At 43.0% G+C, this 21,603-nt stretch overlaps 1 protein-coding gene and 31 non-coding genes across 32 annotated transcripts; 31 read left to right on the plus strand and 1 right to left on the minus strand.

Moving 5' to 3' along the window:
- The first annotated feature begins 172 nt into the window (after nt 1-172).
- Nucleotides 173-254, plus strand: trnas-gcu (transfer RNA serine (anticodon GCU)). Its single transcript has one exon. It is a non-coding gene; the product is annotated as a tRNA-Ser (tRNA).
- Nucleotides 255-883: 629 nt separating this feature from the next.
- Nucleotides 884-965, plus strand: trnas-gcu (transfer RNA serine (anticodon GCU)). Its single transcript has one exon. It is a non-coding gene; the product is annotated as a tRNA-Ser (tRNA).
- A 155-nt stretch (nt 966-1,120) lies between these two features.
- trnas-gcu (transfer RNA serine (anticodon GCU)) lies at nt 1,121-1,202 on the plus strand. The gene has a single exon. It is a non-coding gene; the product is annotated as a tRNA-Ser (tRNA).
- A 155-nt stretch (nt 1,203-1,357) lies between these two features.
- On the plus strand, nt 1,358-1,439 carry trnas-gcu (transfer RNA serine (anticodon GCU)). Its single transcript has one exon. It is a non-coding gene; the product is annotated as a tRNA-Ser (tRNA).
- A 155-nt stretch (nt 1,440-1,594) lies between these two features.
- Nucleotides 1,595-1,676, plus strand: trnas-gcu (transfer RNA serine (anticodon GCU)). Its single transcript has one exon. It is a non-coding gene; the product is annotated as a tRNA-Ser (tRNA).
- Nucleotides 1,677-1,831: 155 nt separating this feature from the next.
- trnas-gcu (transfer RNA serine (anticodon GCU)) lies at nt 1,832-1,913 on the plus strand. The gene has a single exon. It is a non-coding gene; the product is annotated as a tRNA-Ser (tRNA).
- Nucleotides 1,914-2,068: 155 nt separating this feature from the next.
- Nucleotides 2,069-2,150, plus strand: trnas-gcu (transfer RNA serine (anticodon GCU)). Its single transcript has one exon. It is a non-coding gene; the product is annotated as a tRNA-Ser (tRNA).
- A 155-nt stretch (nt 2,151-2,305) lies between these two features.
- On the plus strand, nt 2,306-2,387 carry trnas-gcu (transfer RNA serine (anticodon GCU)). The gene has a single exon. It is a non-coding gene; the product is annotated as a tRNA-Ser (tRNA).
- Nucleotides 2,388-2,769: 382 nt separating this feature from the next.
- On the plus strand, nt 2,770-2,851 carry trnas-gcu (transfer RNA serine (anticodon GCU)). Its single transcript has one exon. It is a non-coding gene; the product is annotated as a tRNA-Ser (tRNA).
- An 866-nt stretch (nt 2,852-3,717) lies between these two features.
- trnas-gcu (transfer RNA serine (anticodon GCU)) lies at nt 3,718-3,799 on the plus strand. Its single transcript has one exon. It is a non-coding gene; the product is annotated as a tRNA-Ser (tRNA).
- Nucleotides 3,800-3,954: 155 nt separating this feature from the next.
- trnas-gcu (transfer RNA serine (anticodon GCU)) lies at nt 3,955-4,036 on the plus strand. Its single transcript has one exon. It is a non-coding gene; the product is annotated as a tRNA-Ser (tRNA).
- Nucleotides 4,037-4,191: 155 nt separating this feature from the next.
- Nucleotides 4,192-4,273, plus strand: trnas-gcu (transfer RNA serine (anticodon GCU)). Its single transcript has one exon. It is a non-coding gene; the product is annotated as a tRNA-Ser (tRNA).
- A 155-nt stretch (nt 4,274-4,428) lies between these two features.
- On the plus strand, nt 4,429-4,510 carry trnas-gcu (transfer RNA serine (anticodon GCU)). The gene has a single exon. It is a non-coding gene; the product is annotated as a tRNA-Ser (tRNA).
- Nucleotides 4,511-4,902: 392 nt separating this feature from the next.
- Nucleotides 4,903-4,984, plus strand: trnas-gcu (transfer RNA serine (anticodon GCU)). Its single transcript has one exon. It is a non-coding gene; the product is annotated as a tRNA-Ser (tRNA).
- Nucleotides 4,985-5,139: 155 nt separating this feature from the next.
- trnas-gcu (transfer RNA serine (anticodon GCU)) lies at nt 5,140-5,221 on the plus strand. The gene has a single exon. It is a non-coding gene; the product is annotated as a tRNA-Ser (tRNA).
- A 603-nt stretch (nt 5,222-5,824) lies between these two features.
- On the plus strand, nt 5,825-5,906 carry trnas-gcu (transfer RNA serine (anticodon GCU)). Its single transcript has one exon. It is a non-coding gene; the product is annotated as a tRNA-Ser (tRNA).
- Nucleotides 5,907-6,061: 155 nt separating this feature from the next.
- Nucleotides 6,062-6,143, plus strand: trnas-gcu (transfer RNA serine (anticodon GCU)). The gene has a single exon. It is a non-coding gene; the product is annotated as a tRNA-Ser (tRNA).
- A 629-nt stretch (nt 6,144-6,772) lies between these two features.
- trnas-gcu (transfer RNA serine (anticodon GCU)) lies at nt 6,773-6,854 on the plus strand. Its single transcript has one exon. It is a non-coding gene; the product is annotated as a tRNA-Ser (tRNA).
- Nucleotides 6,855-7,009: 155 nt separating this feature from the next.
- On the plus strand, nt 7,010-7,091 carry trnas-gcu (transfer RNA serine (anticodon GCU)). The gene has a single exon. It is a non-coding gene; the product is annotated as a tRNA-Ser (tRNA).
- Nucleotides 7,092-7,246: 155 nt separating this feature from the next.
- On the plus strand, nt 7,247-7,328 carry trnas-gcu (transfer RNA serine (anticodon GCU)). Its single transcript has one exon. It is a non-coding gene; the product is annotated as a tRNA-Ser (tRNA).
- A 393-nt stretch (nt 7,329-7,721) lies between these two features.
- trnas-gcu (transfer RNA serine (anticodon GCU)) lies at nt 7,722-7,803 on the plus strand. Its single transcript has one exon. It is a non-coding gene; the product is annotated as a tRNA-Ser (tRNA).
- Nucleotides 7,804-7,958: 155 nt separating this feature from the next.
- trnas-gcu (transfer RNA serine (anticodon GCU)) lies at nt 7,959-8,040 on the plus strand. The gene has a single exon. It is a non-coding gene; the product is annotated as a tRNA-Ser (tRNA).
- Nucleotides 8,041-8,195: 155 nt separating this feature from the next.
- On the plus strand, nt 8,196-8,277 carry trnas-gcu (transfer RNA serine (anticodon GCU)). The gene has a single exon. It is a non-coding gene; the product is annotated as a tRNA-Ser (tRNA).
- Nucleotides 8,278-8,880: 603 nt separating this feature from the next.
- trnas-gcu (transfer RNA serine (anticodon GCU)) lies at nt 8,881-8,962 on the plus strand. The gene has a single exon. It is a non-coding gene; the product is annotated as a tRNA-Ser (tRNA).
- Nucleotides 8,963-9,117: 155 nt separating this feature from the next.
- trnas-gcu (transfer RNA serine (anticodon GCU)) lies at nt 9,118-9,199 on the plus strand. Its single transcript has one exon. It is a non-coding gene; the product is annotated as a tRNA-Ser (tRNA).
- A 155-nt stretch (nt 9,200-9,354) lies between these two features.
- Nucleotides 9,355-9,436, plus strand: trnas-gcu (transfer RNA serine (anticodon GCU)). Its single transcript has one exon. It is a non-coding gene; the product is annotated as a tRNA-Ser (tRNA).
- A 392-nt stretch (nt 9,437-9,828) lies between these two features.
- On the plus strand, nt 9,829-9,910 carry trnas-gcu (transfer RNA serine (anticodon GCU)). Its single transcript has one exon. It is a non-coding gene; the product is annotated as a tRNA-Ser (tRNA).
- A 1,187-nt stretch (nt 9,911-11,097) lies between these two features.
- On the minus strand, nt 11,098-20,485 carry LOC137058874 (uncharacterized). The gene is made up of 12 exons (XM_067432375.1): nt 20,103-20,485; nt 19,846-20,002; nt 19,104-19,190; nt 18,729-18,881; nt 17,905-18,042; nt 17,291-17,374; nt 16,251-16,741; nt 15,808-16,135; nt 14,899-15,700; nt 14,593-14,802; nt 12,722-13,137; nt 11,098-12,426 (listed from the first exon to the last, which is right to left on the minus strand). The coding sequence occupies exons 2-12, from the start codon at nt 19,990-19,992 to the stop codon at nt 11,257-11,259; spliced, it is 4,026 nt and encodes a 1,341-aa protein (XP_067288476.1). The 5' UTR covers nt 19,993-20,002; nt 20,103-20,485; the 3' UTR covers nt 11,098-11,256.
- A 233-nt stretch (nt 20,486-20,718) lies between these two features.
- Nucleotides 20,719-20,800, plus strand: trnas-gcu (transfer RNA serine (anticodon GCU)). Its single transcript has one exon. It is a non-coding gene; the product is annotated as a tRNA-Ser (tRNA).
- Nucleotides 20,801-20,955: 155 nt separating this feature from the next.
- trnas-gcu (transfer RNA serine (anticodon GCU)) lies at nt 20,956-21,037 on the plus strand. Its single transcript has one exon. It is a non-coding gene; the product is annotated as a tRNA-Ser (tRNA).
- A 155-nt stretch (nt 21,038-21,192) lies between these two features.
- trnas-gcu (transfer RNA serine (anticodon GCU)) lies at nt 21,193-21,274 on the plus strand. Its single transcript has one exon. It is a non-coding gene; the product is annotated as a tRNA-Ser (tRNA).
- Nucleotides 21,275-21,429: 155 nt separating this feature from the next.
- trnas-gcu (transfer RNA serine (anticodon GCU)) lies at nt 21,430-21,511 on the plus strand. Its single transcript has one exon. It is a non-coding gene; the product is annotated as a tRNA-Ser (tRNA).
- The last annotated feature ends 92 nt before the right edge of the window (nt 21,512-21,603 follow it).

The following is a 21,603-nucleotide window of genomic DNA, read 5'->3' on the forward strand; positions in this document are numbered from 1 at the left end:
GAATCCCATCCTCGTCGATGGTTGTCTTTAGTGTTCGAGAGTGCCAGGCAAAGTTGTTTAAAGCACTTTGCTTTAACGTACTTACCACCGCTTTAACGTTTAACCACTTTAAAGTAATCATCCTAAACATAGCTGCAGAAAAACACCAGAGCCCAGTTTCATGCAGACGTGTGACGAGGTGGCCGAGTGGTTAAGGCGATGGACTGCTAATCCATTGTGCTCTGCACGCGTGGGTTCGAATCCCATCCTCGTCGATGGTTGTCTTTAGTGTTCGAGAGTGCCAGGCAAAGTTGTTTAAAGCACTTTGCTTTAACGTACTTACCACCGCTTTAACGTTTAACTACTTTAAAGTAATCATCCTAAACATAGATGCAGAAAAACATCACATCCCAGTTTCATGCAGACATGTGACGAGGTGGCCGAGTATTTAAGGCGATGGACTGCTAATCCATTGTGCTCTGCACGCGTGGGTTCGAATCCCATCCTCGTCGTTTGATGTCTTTAGTGTTCGAGAGTGCCAGGCAAAGTTGTTTGAAGCACTTTGCTTTAATGTACCTACCACCGCTTTAACGTTTAACCACTTTAACGTAATCATCCTAAACATAGCTGAAGAAAAACACCACATTCCAATTTCAAGCAGACGCATGACGAGGTGGCTGAGTGGTTAAGGCGATGGACTGCTAATCCATTGTGCTCTGCACACGTGGGTTCAAATCCCATCCTCGTCGATGGTTGTCTTTAGTGTTCGAGAGTGCAAGGCAAAGTTGTTTAAAGCACTTTGCTTTAACGTACTTACCACCGCTTTAACATTTAACTACTTTAAAGTAATCATCCTAAACATAGCTGCAGAAAAACACCAGAGCCCAGTTTCATGCAGACGTGAGACGAGGTGGCCGAGTGGTTAAGGCGATGGACTGCTAATCCATTGTGCTCTGCACGCGTGGGTTCGAATCCCATCTTCGTCGTTTGATGTCTTTAGTGTTCGAGAGTGCCAGGCAAAGTTGTTTGAAGCACTTTGCTTTAATGTACCTACCACCGCTTTAACGTTTAACCACTTTAAAGTAATCATCCTAAACATAGCTGCAGAAAAACACCAGAGCCCAGTTTCATGCAGACGTGTGACGAGGTGGCCGAGTGGTTAAGGCGATGGACTGCTAATCCATTGTGCTCTGCACGCGTGGGTTCGAATCCCATCCTCGTCGATTGTTGTCTTTAGTGTTCGAGAGTGCCAGGCAAAGTTGTTTAAAGCACTTTGCTTTAACGTACTTACCACCGCTTTAACGTTTAACCACTTTAAAGTAATCATCCTAAACATAGCTGCAGAAAAACACCAGAGCCCAGTTTCATGCAGACGTGTGACGAGGTGGCCGAGTGGTTAAGGCGATGGACTGCTAATCCATTGTGCTCTGCACGCGTGGGTTCGAATCCCATCCTCGTCGATGGTTGTCTTTAGTGTTCGAGAGTGCCAGGCAAAGTTTTTTAAAGCACTTTGCTTTAACGTACTTACCACCGCTTTAACGTTTAACTACTTTAAAGTAATCATCCTAAACATAGATGCAGAAAAACATCACATCCCAGTTTCATGCAGACACGTGACGAGGTGGCCGAGTGGTTAAGGCGATGGACTGCTAATCCATTGTGCTCTGCACGCGTGGGTTCGAATCCCATCCTCGTCGATGGTTGTCTTTAGTGTTCGAGAGTGCCAGGCAAAGTTTTTTAAAGCACTTTGCTTTAACGTACTTACCACCGCTTTAACGTTTAACTACTTTAAAGTAATCATCCTAAACATAGATGCAGAAAAACATCACATCCCAGTTTCATGCAGACACGTGACGAGGTGGCCGAGTGGTTAAGGCGATGGACTGCTAATCCATTGTGCTCTGCACGCGTGGGTTCGAATCCCATCCTCGTCGTTTGATGTCTTTAGTGTTCGAGAGTGCCAGGCAAAGTTGTTTGAAGCACTTTGCTTTAATGTACCTACCACCGCTTTAACGTTTAACCACTTTAACGTAATCATCCTAAACATAGCTGCAGAAAAACACCACATTCCAATTTCAAGCAGACGCATGACGAGGTGGCCGAGTGGTTAAGGCGATGGACTGCTAATCCATTGTGCTCTGCACACGTGGGTTCAAATCCCATCCTCGTCGATGGTTGTCTTTAGTGTTCGAGAGTGCAAGGCAAAGTTGTTTAAAGCACTTTGCTTTAACGTACTTACCACCGCTTTAACGTTTAACTACTTTAAAGTAATCATCCTAAACATAGCTGCAGAAAAACACCAGAGCCCAGTTTCATGCAGACGTGAGACGAGGTGGCCGAGTGGTTAAGGCGATGGACTGCTAATCCATTGTGCTCTGCACGCGTGGGTTCGAATCCCATCTTCGTCGTTTGATGTCTTTAGTGTTCGAGAGTGCCAGGCAGAGTTGTTTGAAGCACTTTGCTTTAATGTACCTACCACCGCTTTAACGTTTAACCACTTTAAAGTAATCATCCTAAACATAGCTGCAGAAAAACACCAGAGCCCAGTTTCATGCAGACGTGTGACGAGGTGGCCGAGTGGTTAAGGCGATGGACTGCTAATCCATTGTGCTCTGCACGCGTGGGTTCGAATCCCATTGTTGTCTTTAGTGTTCGAGAGTGCCAGGCAAAGTTGTTTAAAGCACTTTGCTTTAACGTACTTACCACCGCTTTAACGTTTAACCACTTTAAAGTAATCATCCTAAACATAGCTGCAGAAAAACACCAGAGCCCAGTTTCATGCAGACGTGTGACGAGGTGGCCGAGTGGTTAAGGCGATGGACTGCTAATCCATTGTGCTCTGCACGCGTGGGTTCGACTCCCATCCTCGTCGATGGTTGTCTTTAGTGTTCGAGAGTGCCACGCAAAGTTTTTTAAAGCACTTTGCTTTAACGTACTTACCACCGCTTTAACGTTTAACTACTTTAAAGTAATCATCCTAAACATAGATGCAGAAAAACATCACATCCCAGTTTCATGCAGACACGTGACGAGGTGGCCGAGTGGTTAAGGCGATCGACTGCTAATCCATTGTGCTCTGCACGCGTGGGTTCGAATACCATCTTCGTCGTTTGATGTCTTTAGTGTTCGAGAGTGCCAGGCAAAGTTGTTTGAAGCAATTTGCTTTAATGTACCTACCACCGCTTTAACGTTTAACCACTTTAAAGTAATCATCCTAAACATAGCTGCAGAAAAACACCAGAGCCCAGTTTCATGCAGACGTGTGACGAGGTGGCCGAGTGGTTAAGGCGATGCACTGCTAATCCATTGTGCTCTGCACGCGTGGGTTCGAATCCCATCCTCGTCGATGGTTGTCTTTAGTGTTCGAGAGTGCCAGGCAAAGTTGTTTAAAGAACTTTGCTTTAACGTACTTACCACCGCTTTAACGTTTAACCACTTTAAAGTAATCATCCTAAACATAGCTGCAGAAAAACACCAGAGCCCAGTTTCATGCAGACGTGTGACGAGGTGGCCGAGTGGTTAAGGCGATGGACTGCTAATCCATTGTGCTCTGCACGCGTGGGTTCGAATCTCATCCTCGTCGATGGTTGTCTTTAGTGTTCGAGAGTGCCAGGCAAAGTTTTTTAAAGCACTTTGCTTTAACGTACTTACCACCGCTTTAACGTTTAACTACTTTAAAGTAATCATCCTAAACATAGATGCAGAAAAACATCACATCCCAGTTTCATGCAGACACGTGACGAGGTGGCCGAGTGGTTAAGGCGATGGACTGCTAATCCATTGTGCTCTGCACGCGTGGGTTCGAATCCCATCCTCGTCGTTTGATGTCTTTAGTGTTCGAGAGTGCCAGGCAAAGTTGTTTGAAGCACTTTGCTTTAATGTACCTACCACCGCTTTAACGTTTAACCACTTTAACGTAATCATCCTAAACATAGCTGCAGAAAAACACCACATTCCAATTTCAAGCAGACGCATGACGAGGTGGCCGAGTGGTTAAGGCGATGGACTGCTAATCCATTGTGCTCTGCACACGTGGGTTCAAATCCCATCCTCGTCGATGGTTGTCTTTAGTGTTCGAGAGTGCAAGGCAAAGCTGTTTAAAGCACTTTGCTTTAACGTACTTACCACCGCTTTAACGTTTAACTACTTTAAAGTAATCATCCTAAACATAGCTGCAGAAAAACACCAGAGCCCAGTTTCATGCAGACGTGAGACGAGGTGGCCGAGTGGTTAAGGCGATGGACTGCTAATCCATTGTGCTCTGCACGCGTGGGTTCGAATCCCATCTTCGTCGTTTGATGTCTTTAGTGTTCGAGAGTGCCAGGCAAAGTTGTTTGAAGCACTTTGCTTTAATGTACCTACCACCGCTTTAACGTTTAACCACTTTAAAGTAATCATCCTAAACATAGCTGCAGAAAAACACCAGAGCCCAGTTTCATGCAGACGTGTGACGAGGTGGCCGAGTGGTTAAGGCGATGGACTGCTAATCCATTGTGCTCTGCACGCGTGGGTTCGAATCCCATCCTCGTCGATTGTTGTCTTTAGTGTTCGAGAGTGCCAGGCAAAGTTGTTTAAAGCACTTTGCTTTAACGTACTTACCACCGCTTTAACGTTTAACCACTTTAAAGTAATCATCCTAAACATAGCTGCAGAAAAACACCAGAGCCCAGTTTCATGCAGACGTGTGACGAGGTGGCCGAGTGGTTAAGGCGATGGACTGCTAATCCATTGTGCTCTGCACGTGTGGGTTTGAATCCCATCCTCGTCGATGGTTGTCTTTAGTGTTCGAGAGTGCCAGGCAAAGTTTTTTAAAGCACTTTGCTTTAACGTACTTACCACCGCTTTAACGTTTAACTACTTTAAAGTAATCATCCTAAACATAGATGCAGAAAAACATCACATCCCAGTTTCATGCAGACACGTGACGAGGTGGCCGAGTGGTTAAGGCGATGGACTGCTAATCCATTGTGCTCTGCACGCGTGGGTTCGAATCCCATCCTCGTCGTTTGATGTCTTTAGTGTTCGAGAGTGCCAGGCAAAGTTGTTTGAAGCACTTTGCTTTAATGTACCTACCACCGCTTTAACGTTTAACCACTTTAACGTAATCATCCTAAACATAGCTGCAGAAAAACACCACATTCCAATTTCAAGCAGACGCGTGACGAGGTGGCCGAGTGGTTAAGGCGATGGACTGCTAATCCATTGTGCTCTGCACGCGTGGGTTCGAATCCCATCCTCGTCGTTTAATGTCTTTAGTGTTCGAGAGTTCCAGGCAAAGTTGTTTGAAGCACTTTGCTTTAATGTACCTACCACTGCTTTAAAGTAATCATCCTAAATATAGCTGCAGAAAAACACCACATTCCAGTTTCATGCAGTCGCGTGACGAGGTGGCCGAGTGGTTAAGGCGACGGACTGCTAATCCATTGTGCTCTGCACGCGTGGGTTTGAATCCCATCGTCGTCTTTAGTGTTCGAGAGTGCCAGGCAAAGTTGTTTGAAGCACTTTGCTTTAATGTACCTACTACTGCTTTAACGTTTAACCACTTTAAAGTAATCATCCTAAACATAGATGCACAAAAACACCACATCCCAGTTTCATGCAGACGCGTTACCAGGTGGCCGACTGGTTAAGGCGATGGACTGCTAATCCATTGTGCTCTGCACGCGTGGGTTCGAATCCCATCCTCGTCGATTGTTGTCTTTAGTGTTCGAGAGTGCCAGGCAAAGTTGTTTAAAGCACTTTGCTTTAACGTACTTACCACCGCTTTAACGTTTAACCACTTTAAAGTAATCATCCTAAACATAGCTGCAGAAAACCACCAGAGCCCAGTTTCATGCAGACGTGTGACGAGGTGGCCGAGTGGTTAAGGCGATGGACTGCTAATCCATTGTGCTCTGCACGCGTGGGTTCGAATCCCATCCTCGTCGATTGTTGTCTTTAGTGTTCGAGAGTGCCAGGCAAAGTTGTTTAAAGCACTTTGCTTTAACGTACTTACCACCGCTTTAACGTTTAACCACTTTAAAGTAATCATCCTAAACATAGCTGCAGAAAAACACCAGAGCCCAGTTTCATGCAGACGTGTGACGAGGTGGCCGAGTGGTTAAGGCGATGGACTGCTAATCCATTGTGCTCTGCACGCGTGGGTTCGAATCCCATCCTCGTCGATGGTTGTCTTTAGTGTTCGAGAGTGCCAGGCAAAGTTTTTTAAAGCACTTTGCTTTAACGTACTTACCACCGCTTTAACGTTTAACTACTTTAAAGTAATCATCCTAAACATAGATGCAGAAAAACATCACATCCCAGTTTCATGCAGACACGTGACGAGGTGGCCGAGTGGTTAAGGCGATGGACTGCTAATCCATTGTGCTCTCCACGCGTGGGTTCGAATCCCATCCTCGTCGATGGTTGTCTTTAGTGTTCGAGAGTGCCAGGCAAAGTTTTTTAAAGCACTTTGCTTTAATGTACCTACCACCGCTTTAACGTTTAACCACTTTAATGTAATCATCCTAAACATAGCTGCAGAAAAACACCCCATCCCAGTTTAATGCAGCCGCGTGACGAGGTGGCCGAGTGGTTAAGGCGATGGTTTGCTAATCCATTGTGCTCTGGACGCGTGGGTTTGAAACCCATCCTCAACGATGGTTGTCTTTAGTGTTCGAGAGTGCCAGGCAAAGTTTTTTAAAGCACTTTGCTTTAACGTACTTACCACCGCTTTAACGTTTAACTACTTTAAAGTGATCATCCTCAACATAGATGCAGAAAAACATCACATCCCAGTTTCATGCAGACACGTGACGAGGTGGCCGAGTGGTTAAGGCGATGGACTGCTAATCCATTGTGCTCTGCACGCGTGGGTTCGAATCCCATCCTCGTCGTTTGATGTCTTTAGTGTTCGAGAGTGCCAGGCAAAGTTGTTTGAAGCACTTTGCTTTAATTTACCTACCACCGCTTTAACGTTTAACCACTTTAACGTAATCATCCTAAACATAGCTGTAGAAAAACACCCCATCCCATTTTAATTCAGCCGTGTGACGAGGTGGCTGAGTGGTTAAGGCGATGGACTGCTAATCCATTGTGCTCTGCACGCGTGGGTTCGAATCCCATCCTCGTCGATGGTTGTCTTTAGTGTTCGAGAGTGCAAGGCAAAGTTGTTTAAAGCACTTTGCTTTAACGTACTTACCACCGCTTTAACGTTTAACTACTTTAAAGTAATCATCCTAAACATAGCTGCAGAAAAACACCAGAGCCCAGTTTCATGCAGACGTGAGACGAGGTGGCCGAGTGGTTAAGGCGATGGACTGCTAATCCATTGTGCTCTGCACGCGTGGGTTCGAATCCCATCTTCGTCGTTTGATGTCTTTAGTGTTCGAGAGTGCCAGGCAAAGTTGTTTGAAGCACTTTGCTTTAATGTACCTACCACCGCTTTAACAGTTAACCACTTTAAAGTAATCATCCTAAACATAGCTGCAGAAAAACACCAGAGCCAAAGTTCCTTGTAGACGCATGACGAGGTGGCCGAGTGGTTAAGGCGATTGACTGCTAATCCATTGTGCTCTGCACACGTGGGTTCAAATCCCATCCTCGTTGATGGTTGTCTTTAGTGTTCGAGAGTGCAAGGCAAAGTTGTTTAAAGCACTTTGCTTTAACGTACTTACCACCGCTTTAACGTTTAACTACTTTAAAGGAATCATCCTAAACATAGCTGCAGAAAAACACCAGAGCCCAGTTTCATGCAGACGTGTGACGAGGTGGCCGAGTGGTTAAGGCGATGGACTGCTAATCCATTGTGCTCTGCACGCGTGGGTTCGAATCCCATCCTCGTCGATGGTTGTCTTTAGTGTTCGAGAGTGCCAGGCAAAGTTGTTTAAAGCACTTTGCTTTAAAGTACTTACCACCGCTTTAACGTTTAACCACTTTAAAGTAATCATCCTAAACATAGCTGCAGAAAAACACCAGAGCCCAGTTTCATGCAGACGTGTGACGAGGTGGCCGAGTGGTTAAGGCGATGGACTGCTAATCCATTGTGCTCTGCACGCGTGGGTTCGAATCCCATCCTCGTCGATGGTTGTCTTTAGTGTTCGAGAGTGCCAGGCAAAGTTTTTTAAAGCACTTTGCTTTAACGTACTTACCACCGCTTTAACGTTTAACTACTTTAAAGTAATCATCCTAAACATAGATGCAGAAAAACATCACATCCCAGTTTCATGCAGACACGTGACGAGGTGGCCGAGTGGTTAAGGCGATGGACTGCTAATCCATTGTGCTCTGCACGCGTGGGTTCGAATCCCATCCTCGTCGTTTGATGTCTTTAGTGTTCGAGAGTGCCAGGCAAAGTTGTTTGAAGCACTTTGCTTTAATGTACCTACCACCGCTTTAAAGTAATCATCCTAAATATAGCTGCAGAAAAACACCACATTCCAGTTTCATGCAGACGCGTGACGAGGTGGCCGAGTGGTTAAGGCGACGGACTGCTAATCCATTGTGCTCTGCACGCGTGGGTTTGAATCCCATCGTCGTCTTTAGTGTTCGAGAGTGCCAGGCAAAGTTGTTTGAAGCACTTTGCTTTAATGTACCTACTACTGCTTTAACGTTTAACCACTTTAAAGTAATCATCCTAAACATAGATGCACAAAAACACCACATCCCAGTTTCATGCAGACGCGTTACCAGGTGGCCGACTGGTTAAGGCGATGGACTGCTAATCCATTGTGCTCTGCACGCGTGGGTTCGAATCCCATCCTCGTCGATTGTTGTCTTTAGTGTTCGAGAGTGCCAGGCAAAGTTGTTTAAAGCACTTTGCTTTAACGTACTTACCACCGCTTTAACGTTTAACCACTTTAAAGTAATCATCCTAAACATAGCTGCAGAAAACCACCAGAGCCCAGTTTCATGCAGACGTGTGACGAGGTGGCCGAGTGGTTAAGGCGATGGACTGCTAATCCATTGTGCTCTGCACGCGTGGGTTCGAATCCCATCCTCGTCGATTGTTGTCTTTAGTGTTCGAGAGTGCCAGGCAAAGTTGTTTAAAGCACTTTGCTTTAACGTACTTACCACCGCTTTAACGTTTAACCACTTTAAAGTAATCATCCTAAACATAGCTGCAGAAAAACACCAGAGCCCAGTTTCATGCAGACGTGTGACGAGGTGGCCGAGTGGTTAAGGCGATGGACTGCTAATCCATTGTGCTCTGCACGCGTGGGTTCGAATCCCATCCTCGTCGATGGTTGTCTTTAGTGTTCGAGAGTGCCAGGCAAAGTTTTTTAAAGCACTTTGCTTTAACGTACTTACCACCGCTTTAACGTTTAACTACTTTAAAGTAATCATCCTAAACATAGATGCAGAAAAACATCACATCCCAGTTTCATGCAGACACGTGACGAGGTGGCCGAGTGGTTAAGGCGATGGACTGCTAATCCATTGTGCTCTGCACGCGTGGGTTCGAATCCCATCCTCGTCGATGGTTGTCTTTAGTGTTCGAGAGTGCCAGGCAAAGTTTTTTAAAGCACTTTGCTTTAATGTACCTACCACCGCTTTAACGTTTAACCACTTTAATGTAATCATCCTAAACATAGCTGCAGAAAAACACCCCATCCCAGTTTAATGCAGCCGCGTGACGAGGTGGCCGAGTGGTTAAGGCGATGGTTTGCTAATCCATTGTGCTCTGGACGCGTGGGTTTGAAACCCATCCTCAACGATGGTTGTCTTTAGTGTTCGAGAGTGCCAGGCAAAGTTTTTTAAAGCACTTTGCTTTAACGTACTTACCACCGCTTTAACGTTTAACTACTTTAAAGTAATCATCCTAAACATAGATGCAGAAAAACATCACATCCCAGTTTCATGCAGACACGTGACGAGGTGGCCGAGTGGTTAAGGCGATGGACTGCTAATCCATTGTGCTCTGCACGCGTGGGTTCGAATCCCATCCTCGTCGTTTGATGTCTTTAGTGTTCGAGAGTGCCAGGCAAAGTTGTTTGAAGCACTTTGCTTTAATGTACCTACCACCGCTTTAACGTTTAACCACTTTAACGTAATCATCCTAAACATAGCTGAAGAAAAACACCACATTCCAATTTCAAGCAGACGCATGACGAGGTGGCTGAGTGGTTAAGGCGATGCGCTCAAGCTGGGGAACAATAGTCCAACAAAGGCGGGGAAGAAGGGAAGAAAAGGGGGAAGGAAGAAAGGGAGAAGGGGAAGAAGAGAGGGAAAAAATGAAGAAAAGAAAGGGTGAAATGTGACGTTCAGAGATTTTTCTTCCTAAGCATATGTCTTGTGATGCCTTTTCCGGTTACTTCGTGTGGGAAAATCACGCATTTACATTACACTGTTTTCTATTGCAGGTGCTCACCAAGACCGGGGTTCGATTCCAGCAAAAGACAGCTTTTTGTAATATTTATATTTGAATTAAATAAACACATTTTTGGATGCATACTGTTCCAGTGTTAATAAAATACACATATGTAATTAGTTTGTTGTGTTTTTGATATTCTTTCATGAAAAATAAAATTACCAATATTGTTATTATTTACTAGTTGTTATATATTTGATCTAATCAAGCATTTGTTTTAGGTTACATTCACACAAGACTTTTGCAAATCTGTATTTGAAAGATGCAACCCATTTGCTGAAAAATGTTTGTCACATTAATAAGAAAATGTACAAATTATTTTTTTATTGTTGCAGTGTTATATGAAAGTAAAAAGGTCAACAAAACAAATTTTTGTAATATTTATATTTAAATGAAATAATATATTTTTTAATGTATACTGTTCCAGTTCTAATAAAATACACATAAATAGTTTGTTGTGTTTTTTGATGTTCTTTAAAGAAAAATACAATTATCAATGGAACGGTGTTATTATTATATTATTATAAACAAAGATGCGACCCATTACTGAATAACCAATATGCTGAAAAAGGTCTATCACAAGATCAAGAAATGTACAAATGATCTTTTAATATACAAATGTTTTATTGCTGCAGTGTTATATGAAAGTAAAAAAGTCAAAATGCAATCACTTTGCCAATTTGTTTTTATTTTGCAATTATGCAAACAGAACAGTAATGAATGTTAAATAAAATAAAATGTTAAACAAATTTTCAAACATAAAAGGTCAATAAAATGTTAAATAACAACTTTAAAATATTAAATGTACAATTGTAAAAATCAATAAATAGGTTTTCAAAAACAAGAAAGAAAATGTTAAATAAAGTTTAAAAATATTTCACGCTATATACAATAATATATATATATATACATATTAAAAAAAAGATAAATTATTTAGAAATGGTTCGCCGCATTTCCTCTAACCACACCTCCTTGCAAACTGTCTCAGTCTGTGGGCAATACACCCTGCCCCTGTACTGGCTATGTCCCGTTGCACTGGTTTTGTATTGCCCACATTTTTTGCACGTGTTTGCCTCTACAGTTCTCCTGTAGGGTCTCTTAGGCATGGTTTCTGGTGTAGCAGGCTGTGAGCTGGTTCCCCGCACCACTGTAGGCTGTAACAGTGGCTGGATCATTGGCATTCCTTGTACCATTTGAACACCTTGGACCATTGGGATTCCCTGGACCATTTGGACTCCCTGGTACATTGGCACCTGAAACACTGGCACACCGTGGAACCCTGGTGCTGCTGGTATCATAATATTTGGTACCATCTGCAGTGATGGTCCAGGGGCTGATGGTGTCACCAACATCTGGCTCTGCGCTGGTGCCTTGGGTCTGAGAGGGGGTCGCCCAACAGAAGTCTGCCTCTGCTTTGCCTGACCTGCTGTGCTCTCTGGCAGCTTAAACTGGTGCTGTTCCCCTGGTTGTTCTGGCTCAGTCCGTAAGCGTTTAGCAACCTGGAGAGGCTCCTGAGCAACATGGAGGGGCTGAGGCAACTGAATACCCTGAAGCAGCACAGACAGTTCCTGCTTTTTCTGTCTGTTGTTGTACCACTGAATCAGGGTGTTCTGGTTAACCTCCACCAGCTGGATTGACGTCCCTCCCATCACCAAGCCGTTGCCCAGTACAAGCTGCCTTATCCTGCGATAGTCTTGCAGGATCAGAGACCATCTCGACAGGGCTCCTTTGCCTTTTCTTTTGGGGCTTGGGTGAGCATTGCAAAGTCTGATGAAGATGGTCTCCACCAGACGGCAACAGTCAGGCCACTGAGCAGCTATGCCACTTGCACCCAGCACACATCTGATGGTGCTCTCTACCCCTGGGTTCTGAGTGGGCCTCTTTGGGACTCTGAAGCGTCCACTCAGCAGTCTCTTTTGGTAACGAGCTGCTTTCACCACCCCTTTCTTGTCCTGGTCATCCAGGTTCTGCCAAAGAGCAATTATTGTGTTGGCTTCCTGGTTGGTCAGGCTGAGGGTTGTGTGACCCCGGAGTTCCACCAGATATTCTGCCAGCCTGTCCACATGCTGATAACCCGGGACATTTTGGTAGTCAACAGCCTATTAAAAATACAAACACACAAACAAAGAAATTACTACATGACATCTATTTGATGGAAAATTCTGTTATTTTCCTGTTTATCACAAAAAAGCTCTTTTGACCCAATATGTATAGATCAAAGCACTATAGAAATAAATCTGACTTGATGCATATTTCCTGCTTACTTATGACTTTAGGCTTTACGTTTACATTTAGAATATGTAGAAAGTCTGGATTTAAAGCAATGGATGTTAATTCATCACTGTTTGAAATATTATACTTGATTTGAAAGAAATACAAAGGAGTGGTATTTACCATCTCTCCATCATCATCATCATCATCATCGTCGTCGTCATCATCCTGACCAGCATCCTCTGGCTCTGAGGGGAAAGGAGAGACAGCAGTCCCTGAAGGTCCAGCTGATGAATGAGACTGTGTGAGGCCATGTGTGGGGTCAGGGAGCAGTGAAGGGGATGTGGAGCCCAGTGCAGATATGTCACTGCTGGTGACCAGGGTGGGAGAACCCAGTGTGAGTGTGGAGGATGGTGACAGAACAGCTTCCGGATCAGTAATGGTGTGATCCTCGCTGATGTCACAGAAGCCCTCATCTTCATCTCGCTCCTCCACACTGAGGTCCTCAATGAGCTCTGCGGTCTGCTCAGAGTCTGGATTCATGTCCTGCAGTGACTGGCCAGTCTGCTGGAACAGGTACTGCACTCCAATGAGCTCACCTGAAACAAACACAATAAACAAGCAGAAATTAAATGTTGTGTATGATATTTGATAAATTAGGCTTTTGTAGTAGCTCATATAGTGTGATATTGTAAGAATAGAGCTGATAACATTTTTTTATTCAGAGGCGCAAAACCTTTAATTGTGGATGGCAAAACATAATGCAATACAGTGATGATTGAGAGACGTACAAATACATTTTCCTCAAAAGCCTGATCATATTTGATATTTACATGTAACATGATTTTTACTCTGCACTTAAGCCCTCATGTTTGCCATTAGTCTTTGTCTAGAATGGGTTAGGGTTAGCCCTTGTGTCTAGCCCTTGTGTCTAGCCCTTGTGTCTAGCCCTTGTGTCTAGCCCTTCTCTAGCCCTTGTGTCTAGCCCTTCTCTAGCCCTTGTGTTTAGCCCTTGTGTCTAGCCCTTGTGTCTAGCCCTTCTCTAGCCCTTGTGTCTAGCCCTTGTGTCTAGCCCTTATGTCTAGCCCTTATCGCTAGCCCTTGTGTCTAGCCCTTCTCTAGCCCTTGTGTCTAGCCCTTCTCTAGCCCTTGTGTCTAGCCCTTGTGTCTAGCCCTTCTCTAGCCCTTATTTCTAGCCCTTATCTCTAGCCCTTGTGTCTAGCCCTTCTCTAGCCCTTGTGTCTAGCCCTTCTCTAGCCCTTGTGTCTAGCCCTTGTGTCTAGCCCTTCTCTAGCCCTTATTTCTAGCCCTTATCTCTAGCCCTTGTGTCTAGCCCTTCTCTAGCCCTTGTGTCTAGCCCTTCTCTAGCCCTTGTGTCTAGCCCTTGTGTCTAGCCCTTGTGTCTAGCCCTTCTCTAGCCCTTATGTCTAGCCCTTATCTCTAGCCCTTGTGTCTAGCCCTTCTCTAGCCCTTGTGTCTAGCCCTTGTGTCTAGCCCTTATGTCTAGCCCTTATCTCTAGCCCTTCTCTAGCCCTTATGTCTAGCCCTTCTCTAGCCCTTGTGTCTAGCCCTTGTGTCTAGCCCTTGTGTCTAGCCCTTCTCTAGCCCTTGTGTCTAGCCCTTCTCTAGCCCTTGTGTCTAGCCCTTGTGTCTAGCCCTTGTGTCTAGCCCTTGTGTCTAGCCCTTGTGTCTAGCCCTTGTGTCTAGCCCTTGTGTCTAGCCCTTATGTCTAGCCCTTATGTCTAGCCCTTATCTCTAGCCCTCAGTCTTTGTCTAGCATTGAATGTAACGTTTTGAACTGCCGTGCTGTTGGAGAGTTTTGTTTAGCCAACGTCAAGTCAACGTCAGTTTCTTGTATTGCCAAGTTTTTTTTAATGTTTTGGATATTTTGATTAAACTGAACTTGGGTTCAGCAAACTTGCTGTCAGTGGACTAACAGGCCTTTAGAAATTTGCATAAGAAATATGATACGGTAGACTATAGAGTTATATCTAATATATTGACTGAGATTACACAGAAATTGCAAAATCATGAACAATAACAAATTCTCTCACCGGTGTAACGTGCAGGGGAACAAAATGTGGGGACCACTTTCCTGCCAAACAGCTTTTCGTAGTTGGTGTTTACACAGTGAACAAGTTCTCCTGTGTAACTACGCAAAGCTGATGGCTCCATTGACAGGGAAGCAGCCTCCCGGTCCTGGTTCCACCGGTGTAGACCCTCCAGCAGATAAATCTGAAAGTTCAGACTGTTCGCACTGGTTCCTGTAAATAGACACAAGCATATGGCGGGTTTTTAAGAAACACAGACACTTAATGAGCTTTCTTTACACATGCACATTGTATGTGACAAAGACATACCTGGGATGAACCGGTTCAGATGTAAATGAAAGGACTCGAGAGAAGTAGAGCCCCTTGCACATCTGTATGTCTTCAGAAGCATGCCTCCCTTGGTTAAGCTCCCCGTCTCTGTATAGAGCACAACACCAGGGGGATCTTGAATGCATTTAACATGCTTCTTCTGGACATTCCAGATGTGCTCCATCCTTTCTCTGTCCAGGAGAGGAACACCCAGGGAGTCATTGCCCCTGCTGCTCAGGAGCTCTGTAAGCAGTCGCTCAAGGAGAAGGATGGTAGTCTCCTCTCCATGGGTCCTCCTCCGGCAATGAAGGGCCAGCTCTCCCCTGGTGAGATGCTTGTGGACATCTTCATCTGTCAGCGCAGGCCAACCCTGGGATATCAGCTGCTCTCTCTTTGCCACGCGAAGCTCAGAAACATCAGCCGCATCCCACTCAAAAATGCATGCTGACAGCCGTGACATGAAGATGGGATACAGTTGATGGGCATCAGTTGTACACCCCAAGGCAATCCTGCGCATAAAATGCCAGATGTCCAAGCGTATCAGGAGATCTGGCCAACCTCTGAATCTAGTTTTGAGCTTGGTCTCGCCCACCTCAGTGCAACAGCCACAGTCCACGTACAATACAGCAGGTGGGTCCACACCAGCCTTCTGGTACCGTTTCACCAGACCATCCACCATAATGTCCAGTCCTGCTCCTTCCTGGGCTGTAAGCACACTTATGAGCACCTGACCAAACTCGTTGCCAACAGAGGTAAGCCAGAGTCCCGTTCCTCTTGCCGTCCCAGCCAGCTTCTTGGTGATCTGTAATATACATGATATGAAGCATGCTGTAAATGTAATGAAACTGCAGACTGCCATGCTTTGATATAGTAAAAAACAACATAAATTAACAAAAATCCACCACTAACCTTTTTAGTGGAATCCATCTTCAAGATAGAGCCATAGGTGGATGTAATCCTTGCATGGATTTCATCCAGCCTTGTCAGGATGTCTTGGCTGTAGACTGTAAGCAGCCACTTACAGCTTGGCACCACTGTAGGCTCTGGGGGTTCCTGAAATTTTACTGGCAACACCCCGGGTCCATTGAGGAAGTCCACACATTGCGTGGTGTACCGGGCCAGCCGCTGGAGCCACTCCTCGCTGTGGTTCTCTCGCAGTTGTTTTATGACCCGGGTGGGACTGTTGCCAAGGCCACGTTCACGGAGAAGCCGAATGACCCTCATATCACAGGCATACCTTAGGAAAAGCAAAATCCACACATTTATATATTTTACATATTTGTTTTGTAAAGTATTTGCTAATAAATGTGATGATGGACTATCAACTGGATGTGGAATGAAAGTGTACTCACTTCCGTGTGAGGATGACCCGAAACTCAGATCGATGGCCCAGATCCAACTGTTGAAGGACAGTCTGACTCCAAGACACATGCGAGGCTTTACACTTGGCACAGATGAGGGTTTCTGTGACCATGTTGTACATCCTGTCGATGTCCAGAACCTGCCGTGCCCTTTTGTGCAGACCGCCTCCTGTCAGCTGGTGCTGTCCACAGGCAGGATTGGGACAGAGAACCTTGACCCTCCACAGCTTGTATGGCATCCACAGCAACAGAGCATGGCAAAAAAATCTGTCTGGAGCTGGAGCCTGATTGTATGTAAGTGCTGGCTGTGGTGGGTAATACCAGAGCTGTAGGTTTTCACGAAGCTCTGGTTTCCCCTTGGGTCCCGATTTAAAAAGTCTGCTGGCAATCCACCTGTGATCTTCCTGTGGCAAGGTCTCCGACCACAAACGATGCAGTCGAACTCCAGATGGAGCTTGCAGCAATGCTCCAGAAGGAGCAGTCTGTGAAAGAAAAATACCAAACATTTAGTTTAGCAAGGTCATTTGTTCAATAAGCACTTTATTTTTCCAAAACTACCCTCACATAAAACAGTGATTATTGCTACATCAAAACTTTAAAATAAAATATAATTTTGTATTAATCACTACTGTCATCCAAAAAGAAATGAATATTCTTAAAGCCAGGAAAGATTATCCTCTGTAATTTTACAAACAACATCTCTTTATTTAAAATATTTTAAACATCTGATTATGTAAATAATAATGTAAATATTTCTTTAAATTTAATATCAAGTTGATCCTTTGGGGAGCCAAGTCCTAACATTATGAGTTTACTTGGTTATTGTTTATTCAGCTTGAAAGTGTTTTAGGAAGCTACTGGAGTGGATGTCAACTACTTACTTTACCGTACATTAATAGAAAAAAATGTATACATATGTTCCAAACATTTTTTAAAACTGTGTCAGCTGCTAACGCTATTTTGTGTTAAGTTACAGTTAATATGCCAATTCAATTACTTTTATAAACCAATAGAATTTTTAAATTACTTACAGAGACAATACTGCACGACTCTGTAGGACTGGTCACATCTGCAGTGGTTCTGGGGACAGAGGCTGGAACTCCAGGGTCTTGTGTCTGTACAATTATAATAAATATGATGTGAAATATAAGTGAAATATAATAGATGTTGTATATATAACAAGAGAAACAGTCAAACATAACTGTCCGATAATTTTAACTCATCCTAGATGAAATTATACAATACTATAATCGTATTTAAAAAAAAAGAATATTGAAGATTAATATAGTCAAAAACAGTAATACTGGGACATATTATTGCATTTTAAAATCGCGGCTTATTTGAATCTATTTTCAAATGTATTTAATGCATCTTCTTGAATAAAAGTATCAATTTCTTTAAAAACCCCTCACCAACTTTTAAACAGTAGTGTACTGTAGTCGGCTTTGGCTTTTGGCTTGTTCAGTTAGGGACACTTAATATTCAACTATATTACCAATCTGCCCGCATTGACACTATATGATAATTGAAATATAGTATTGTTCATTACGTTGAGATTTCCTGAAATACAAAATATGTTTCTAAAAAGTGCACAGGATTGGAGTGTGTCTTTATAGAATGCAATGTGGATTATGCCAGTACTTACAGAGACAGTGGTGCTTGTTATAGGATCACCGGACACTGCTGGGCTGGGCTGGTCAACAACCAGAGATGGTTTCCTAGCCATACTTAGATTGGGCTTTGCTGCAGCAATGTGGGACCCACCAAATCTTGGCTTGGTAAACTAAAATAGGGAAAAACAATTTCAATGAAAAGATTAAATTTAAATTATATATTAAATTATATAATTGCTGCAACAAATATATAATGACATATTTGGCAAATGAGAAAAAAAATCTATTGTTCCTATATTTTATTGTGTTAATTAAAGGAACTGCTTTCTTGCTGTATAGTTAAATACAATATGCATACTGTTTTCTGTAAAATGGTGTCCCTTAAGTGGTTCATGCTGTATGTTTGCTGAATAACTGAGAAAAAGCTGGACAATGGTATAAAAGTAATTTTTTTGTGTGTGTATTACCACCCTCTTGGTTAAGAGAGCAACCTAGATGAACCTCTTAATTGGTTATTACACTTGTAATGGCCACAAAGTAGATGCTAAATGGCTGAATTTATAATATGTGTATAATTAATGGTGCATAAGTGGAATGTTACCAGAGAAATTAATGGGACAATCTCTGAGGAAACAATTATTAATAATAGAGTTCCACAGAGAAGTGTCTTAGGCCCCCTTTTATTTCTGTTATACATGAATGACATGCAAGCTGTTTGTGACTCTAATTTGTTTTTATATGCTGGTAGGTGTGAAAAACATACCAGCCAAAACTCAGCTTTTTACTTTCTGTACTTCATTATATTTCAACTTAACTGTTATACTTTAAAACGTAAAATTTTGAAAAATTTTATTACCCTTGACAAACTTGGTATAATCCTAGATGTCACAGATGGAGTAGTCTTGGGCTGGAGCCGAGGCTGAGGCTGAGGCTGACTCTGCTGTGCTGGCCCAGTAGCGGAAGGCTGTTGTTCCACAACCCTTGGTGCTGGTCCAGTAGAGACAGTGGCCTGTTTAAGACAACCACAAAAATACATACAATAATTTTTTAATGATGAAAAATGTTTAGTAAATTAATACTGTATATATATATATATATATATATATATATATATATATATATATATATATATATATATATATATATATATATATATATATATATATATATATAATAAAAATAAATTTAAAAAATAAATAAATAAATACTTGCAACATCTTCACATTGTTACCTTTTGAGTGTGAAAACCACACATGCACTTTGGGACTGCTCCAAGTAAAGTTGTCTGGCCGCGAGACTGCATCGGACATTTTTCAATCTGTAAAAATTGACATGTAATACACAATACATGCATTTCTAACTAAACTGGAATGGCAAATTGATTTACTGTCATTTTCCAGGAAGTGTCATATTTATTTTTATATAAATTATTTTTTGTCATATGTTCTTTGAAGGGGAGACACAAAAATGTAAAATTAGAGAAAAAGTGAATGAGTTTGTTTCCCCCATTAAAAGAACAAGAGAGGTACAAGAGAGGAACATTTAATTTCACACCTTCAAACCATCCCCCAACATCCCTGCCCCCTCTCTCTCAAATCTCCAAATCTCCTCCCAGACCAAAAAAGTCTTCCATGTATTTTTTTAATAGTATGAAATAAATCTCAAATACCTGCAACATTATTTACATAAATATATATATATAAATAAATAATATTGATACCTGGTTTACATTAGTGTAAACCATAAGTAACAGTGCATTGTTCTAATGAATGAGATCAGGTACATGTTTGTACTGAACTCTAATTTGTTGTTCTAATGAAAGAGATCAGGTACATGTTTGTACTGAACTCTAAGTTGTTGCTCTGTTATGCAAATACATTAAACAAACGATTCTAATGTTCAATTATGCAAGTCAACAAACACTTAAGTCGTTTATTTCATGAAAAGGTCACAAAAACTAAGCACACACTCACCCTTTGATACATCTCATACCACTTTTTCTGTCGAGGAGCTGGCCTGTTACCCTCAGTTGATGGCCAAACTCCAGTGCTGGCAAACTTTTTTAGACGAATTATCCATTCATTTTCCGACATGGCTTTATGGGATTTTTTTCCAGACATTTTTTTTGACCTAGGTTAAATCGTTTTGGACAAAACTACCCTTAATAAAATTGTTTCTTTACAAAATAAACTCAACACAACATATTCAAATGTGTAATTTGGTTTCTTACCTGTTCGCGGTGTATTTTTTGTATAAAAAATATACTTTATCCGATGACCTGATCTCCGTAAAAATGATGCTGACCTCCGTGCCAGTGATGCTCCTCTACTGAACTTTTTTTGAACTCTGACACGCCCCCCGAGAACTTTGTCATTACTTCGTGCCACCTTCGGCTCAGCTCGGAAACTTGATTGACAGCTTGACTAGCCTCCTGACACCAACTAGCGGTGACAAGCGTAAACACGCTCGCAACATTTCCTTGAACTCTGATTGGTCAAATGTCGAAAATGTCAAGAAAATGTTAAGAATGGCGCTTTCTGATTGGTTGCAAATGTTATAGTGCTTCGCCGTGATTGGCTGTGGAGTTGAACATTCTTCAACATTTCCCTCAAATTGTCGGACTATCCTTCGGCAGCTGGACTGCTAATCCATTGTGCTCTGCACACGTGGGTTCAAATCCCATCCTCGTCGATGGTTGTCTTTAGTGTTCGAGAGTGCAAGGCAAAGTTGTTTAAAGCACTTTGCTTTAACGTACTTACCACCGCTTTAACGTTTAACTACTTTAAAGTAATCATCCTAAACATAGCTGCAGAAAAACACCAGAGCCCAGTTTCATGCAGACGTGAGACGAGGTGGCCGAGTGGTTAAGGCGATGGACTGCTAATCCATTGTGCTCTGCACGCGTGGGTTCGAATCCCATCTTCGTCGTTTGATGTCTTTAGTGTTCGAGAGTGCCAGGCAAAGTTGTTTGAAGCACTTTGCTTTAATGTACCTACCACCGCTTTAACGTTTAACCACTTTAAAGTAATCATCCTAAACATAGCTGCAGAAAAACACCAGAGCCCAGTTTCATGCAGACGTGTGACGAGGTGGCCGAGTGGTTAAGGCGATGGACTGCTAATCCATTGTGCTCTGCACGCGTGGGTTCGAATCCCATCCTCGTCGATGGTTGTCTTTAGTGTTCGAGAGTGCCAGGCAAAGTTTTTTAAAGCACTTTGCTTTAACGTACTTACCACCGCTTTAACGTTTAACTACTTTAAAGTAATCATCCTAAACATAGATGCAGAAAAACATCACATCCCAGTTTCATGCAGACACGTGACGAGGTGGCCGAGTGGTTAAGGCGATGGACTGCTAATCCATTGTGCTCTGCACGCGTGGGTTCGAATCCCATCCTCGTCGATGGTTGTCTTTAGTGTTCGAGAGTGCCAGGCAAAGTTTTTTAAAGCACTTTGCTTTAACGTACTTACCACCGCTTTAACGTTTAACTACTTTAAAGTAATCATCCTAAACATAGATGCAGAAAAACATCACATCCCAGTTTCATGCAGACACGTGACGAGGTGGCCGAGTGGTTAAGGCAATGGACTGCTAATCCATTGTGCTCTGCACGCGTGGGTTCGAATCCCATCCTCGTCGTTTGATGTCTTTTGTGTTCGAGAGTGCCAGGCAAAGTTGTTTGAAGCACTTTGCTTTAATGTACCTACCACCGCTTTAACGTTTAACCACTT

Source organism: Pseudorasbora parva, chromosome 22 (assembly GCF_024679245.1).
Source record: "Pseudorasbora parva isolate DD20220531a chromosome 22, ASM2467924v1, whole genome shotgun sequence".
NCBI lineage: Eukaryota > Metazoa > Chordata > Actinopteri > Cypriniformes > Gobionidae > Pseudorasbora > Pseudorasbora parva.